Source organism: Chelmon rostratus, chromosome 7, assembly GCF_017976325.1.
Source record: "Chelmon rostratus isolate fCheRos1 chromosome 7, fCheRos1.pri, whole genome shotgun sequence".
Classification (NCBI taxonomy): Eukaryota; Metazoa; Chordata; class Actinopteri; order Chaetodontiformes; family Chaetodontidae; genus Chelmon; species Chelmon rostratus.
Window position 1 is genome coordinate 17,267,756 of NC_055664.1, and position 3,962 is coordinate 17,271,717.

Sequence of the window (3,962 nt, forward strand, 5' to 3'; positions counted from 1 at the left end):
GTGTGTGTGGGTATATATAGTCATCGTTTCCCTTTGTCCTGTGCCAGTTCGTCTTGTCTTGTGAAGTCTGAACCTACGCCAGCCCATGCCACATTCTTGTGAAATCAGGTTTTATATTCTTTTGATACTTTGTTTGTTTTTGTTTTTTGTTTTTTTTGCCTTATGTTATTTTGATACTTTGCCTTACCTTTTCCTTTGTTATAGTTGTCTTTGCAAAAGAGTGATTTTTGGTGGCAGTTTTTCCTCCTTGAGAGCGATTCTGGTTTATTAGTGTAGTTTGATTTTTCTCTGTAGGAGTGACTTTCCTTTGATACTTTGTCTTTAAAGATTGTTTATTTGTACTTTCTCCCGAGTCGTGGATTTGGGTTCAAGTCCTAAATCAGTTGTGACACCATATTTGAAGTAAAGGTCCTGCACTGAAAATGCTTCATAGGTAGAATAATGTAATCAGGAAAATGCACTTAAATTAATAAAAGTAGTCAATGCAGAAAAACTGAGCCTCGTGCATTCATGCACAAGCAAGATTTTACTGTTTTAATTTGTTGATGTTGGCTGGATTGGCTAGTTTAACTGCAGCTAATGGTTATTTCTGTTACGGATGAATCTGATTATTTTCTCAAGGAATCGGTTGATTGTTTGGCTTGTAAAAACCCAGAGTCCAAAGTGTGACATCTTCTTTCACAATACTTGTTTTGTCTGATCATCCGATCAAAAGTACAAATCTCAAAATTAAGATTTAAAAGAAAAGCAGCAAATCATCACATACCTGAAGCTGGAATCATGAAGTGTTTTGCACAAAAATGACTCTCACTTTTATCAAAATAGTTAAATGAATTTAAATAATAGTTACATTATTAGAAAATAGTTATTTTCCAGTTTCAGCTATGCGTGTATAAATTGTTGGGTTCATACGCTCTGCACAAAAATGATCTTTATTTGTATTGTAACTGGCAACTTAACTTTTCAGATATATGTTATAATAACTTTATTTGTATTGCACTTTTCACACTAAGGAAATGTAGCTCAAAGTGCTTTACAATCAAAGATAAAGAAGAACCCACCCACACAATCAACACTCCAGTGTAGTGAAGTCAAAAGTAGAAAGTGGTATAAAAAAGACAAGATTCGAGTAAAATGCAAGTATCTCAAGTTTATACTTTAGTTCAGTTCTTGATTAAATTTACTTTTACATTCAGTTACACTGGCAGAGTTGAGTTTACCCCCAAGCTGCTGTTTTAACGCTCCAGTCCGCAAGGCGGCGGGAATGCGCGTGTAAGCTGCTTTGTCATTCGCCAATAAATACAACGAAGAAGAAGTGCTTCCGTTTTACTACTGCTGCTGACTGGAGGAAACAAACAGTAAGTAAAGTGTTCAGATACAAGAATTGGGGGGTTAGTGACGCTTTAGAGCGGCTTTATTTAGAGAAATTTGCCGCCTTGTATTACTCGCCACTGTGGCGAGAAAGAATCGTGTTCGGATTTAAGCAGCTTTTATCAGAGCTGGCTGAGCAAAAGCAGCGTGCTCACGCCAAGTTGCTAACTTTTAGCAAACTAAGCAAACTTAAAGCCTTAAGTGACACGACCCTCTCTGGTAAAATGCGTCTTTGCTCTGTTGGCTTTCCTGATACTCAGTAGGCAGATATGTTGTTATTTAGCTGTTGCCACCTACTGAGACAGCAGTTCAAGCATCAGGCGAAGAAGAGGCTTTTTATTAATGAACTCGCCACGTGAAGCTTGTAAACTGAAGTCTTTAAATGCACTAGTTCTTGAAAACTGATTCTGGATAATCAGTGTTTTCTGATGCTGTTAAACGTGTTAATCAGAAATTTAAAAACAGCAATATTGTAACGTGTTGCAGCTAATGCCTGCTTTTATTGTCAGCTATTTTTTAGCCAAATCATCCCATAAATAAGCAAGAAAATGTGCAAAAATAATGAAGAATACCCATCAGTAGTTCCCAAAACACAAGGCGACATCTTAAAATTGCTTGTTTTGTTAGGACAACAGTGAAAATAGAGCAGCAGTATTTTTGTTGTCCGTTTACCTGTCGATTATTTTCCTCAATCAATTCAGTAAAAGGAGAAAAATGTCGATTAGAGTTTCCCAAAGCCAAAGATGACATCCCCAATGTTTTGGTTTGTCCATAACACAAAGATATTCAGTTTTCTATTATAGAGGGTAGAAATTCACATTTAATCTATCAATAATAATAACTGACCATTAATATAATAGTTGACCCCTAATTGATTAATCATTGCTGCTGTAGTTCATTGATTTAGAGAAAACATGAAATCCATATTTTCAGTTTGTAATTAATAGTTATCTGTGTGAATATGTGCCAAATTAATCTTATTTTTTTCTTTATAGTAGCGATATTTCCTAGCTAGTGTGTTAATGGTGTGTATTCTTCTTTAACAGGTAGAGGCTGAAAGATTCAACATGGCAACGCCAGTGTCTGTGCTCCGCCTGCCGAGAGGACCCGACCCCAACAGCCGCGGCTTTGACCCCAAATCCCCCCGCTTCATCGCTCTCTGCCGCACCTCCATCCCCACCTCTGCTGCATCAGAGGTGGACGCTGGGCAGCTGCAGAGTGAGCAGCACGCCAGATCTGTGCTGAGAGAGAGCTTCCTCCGGTGTCTCCTCTCCATGGCCAACAAAAAGGTTCACTTCGACATGCACGAGAGGGTGAAGGTGGAGGCCACGTTTGGAGCGTCGGACATCGACGTGCTGAACTTTCAAGTGTCAGACCTGCACACTCCCATCGGGGTGCAGAAAGAAGCGCTGATCAGGTCTCAGGATGTGATTTCATTCACCTTTGATTTATGAACACTTGATGCTTTTGTAAGCTGTTTACTTGTGGAAAAAAGCACTTTGGAGTCTCATTTGTTGGTGCAAGTGAACTCTATTTTCTCATTCTGTAAGAGTTCATAAAACTGGTTCTATTTTTGATGATCAGCTTGTTTGTTCATTGCTTTTTTCAATGCTGTCGGCATAGCTCAGTCACTGTGACTGCATTTAAAGAGAGAACTCTGAAGCGATCCCCCTTTTCAGCACAAGAGGGAGCCGTACGCCTGTGTTTTAAGAGAGAGGCAGAAACCTGATGTGAGACGATAATTTCTGGTGCTATGTTTAACCACAAGAACATCTTGAGAATTAGAGGCATTTTCTGTCATTTCTTTTACTTGTGAGAATCTAATTAGACCAGAAAGGTGTAATGCTGCCTTTAAGGCCGTCAAATTTATCAGTGTCTCCCATTTCTGCTCTATACCACAAAACTTTCTGTCCATCTTCTTTTGTGACATCCAGAAAGAGGTTTGTTACCCATCTGGTGCTTGAGTTGAGAAGTTATGTCTTTTTGTCAGTGATACAAGTGAAACGTTGCACTTTAAATGTTCTTTTGAGTTAACTGTTTTTGCATTTGAAGGTGTATTTTGTCTCTTGTTAGGGGAAAAATGAAGACTTTGTCATAAATAAACTAGAATTGTTTTTTGTAAATTATAAATCTTCGAGTTTTGAACAGGTTGAACAAAATAAAAACATTTGACAACACCTTGGGCTCAAGGAAATTGTGATTAACTGTTCTTTCGTGTTTTATAGACCAAATGATCAATGGATTAATTAATCTCAAACAAATGATCATTAGATGCAGCTTTATTAACAATATTAGCAATTCTCTAAATGTTTTTTAAGCTGCGACTGCACAATAGTTACCCCAGCAGCACTTTTTAGTCCCCCTACTTGGCATGTAGAAGCACTACAACCCCGATTCCTAAAAAGATGAGATTCTGTAAAATGTCAACTGTTAATGATAGTTTTACAGAGTGTTCCTGAGCCCATGTAGTAATCTAAGCATATATTTACAAAAATCCATGAAGCTGATGATGTAGAACATTAAATATATCGTCTTTGTACTGTTTTCAGTTGAGTATATGTCAAAAAGGGATCAGCAAGTTATCACACTCT

The 3,962-nt window shown here is 37.8% G+C and overlaps 1 protein-coding gene across 1 annotated transcript; it reads left to right on the forward strand.

Annotated features, from left to right (window-relative positions):
- Positions 1-1,317: 1,317 nt before the first annotated feature.
- Positions 1,318-3,538, forward strand: gemin7 (gem (nuclear organelle) associated protein 7). Its single transcript, XM_041941307.1, has 2 exons — positions 1,318-1,358; positions 2,418-3,538. Exon 2 carries the CDS (start codon positions 2,439-2,441, stop codon positions 2,823-2,825), a length of 387 nt encoding a protein of 128 aa, XP_041797241.1. The 5' UTR covers positions 1,318-1,358; positions 2,418-2,438; the 3' UTR covers positions 2,826-3,538.
- The last annotated feature ends 424 nt before the right edge of the window (positions 3,539-3,962 follow it).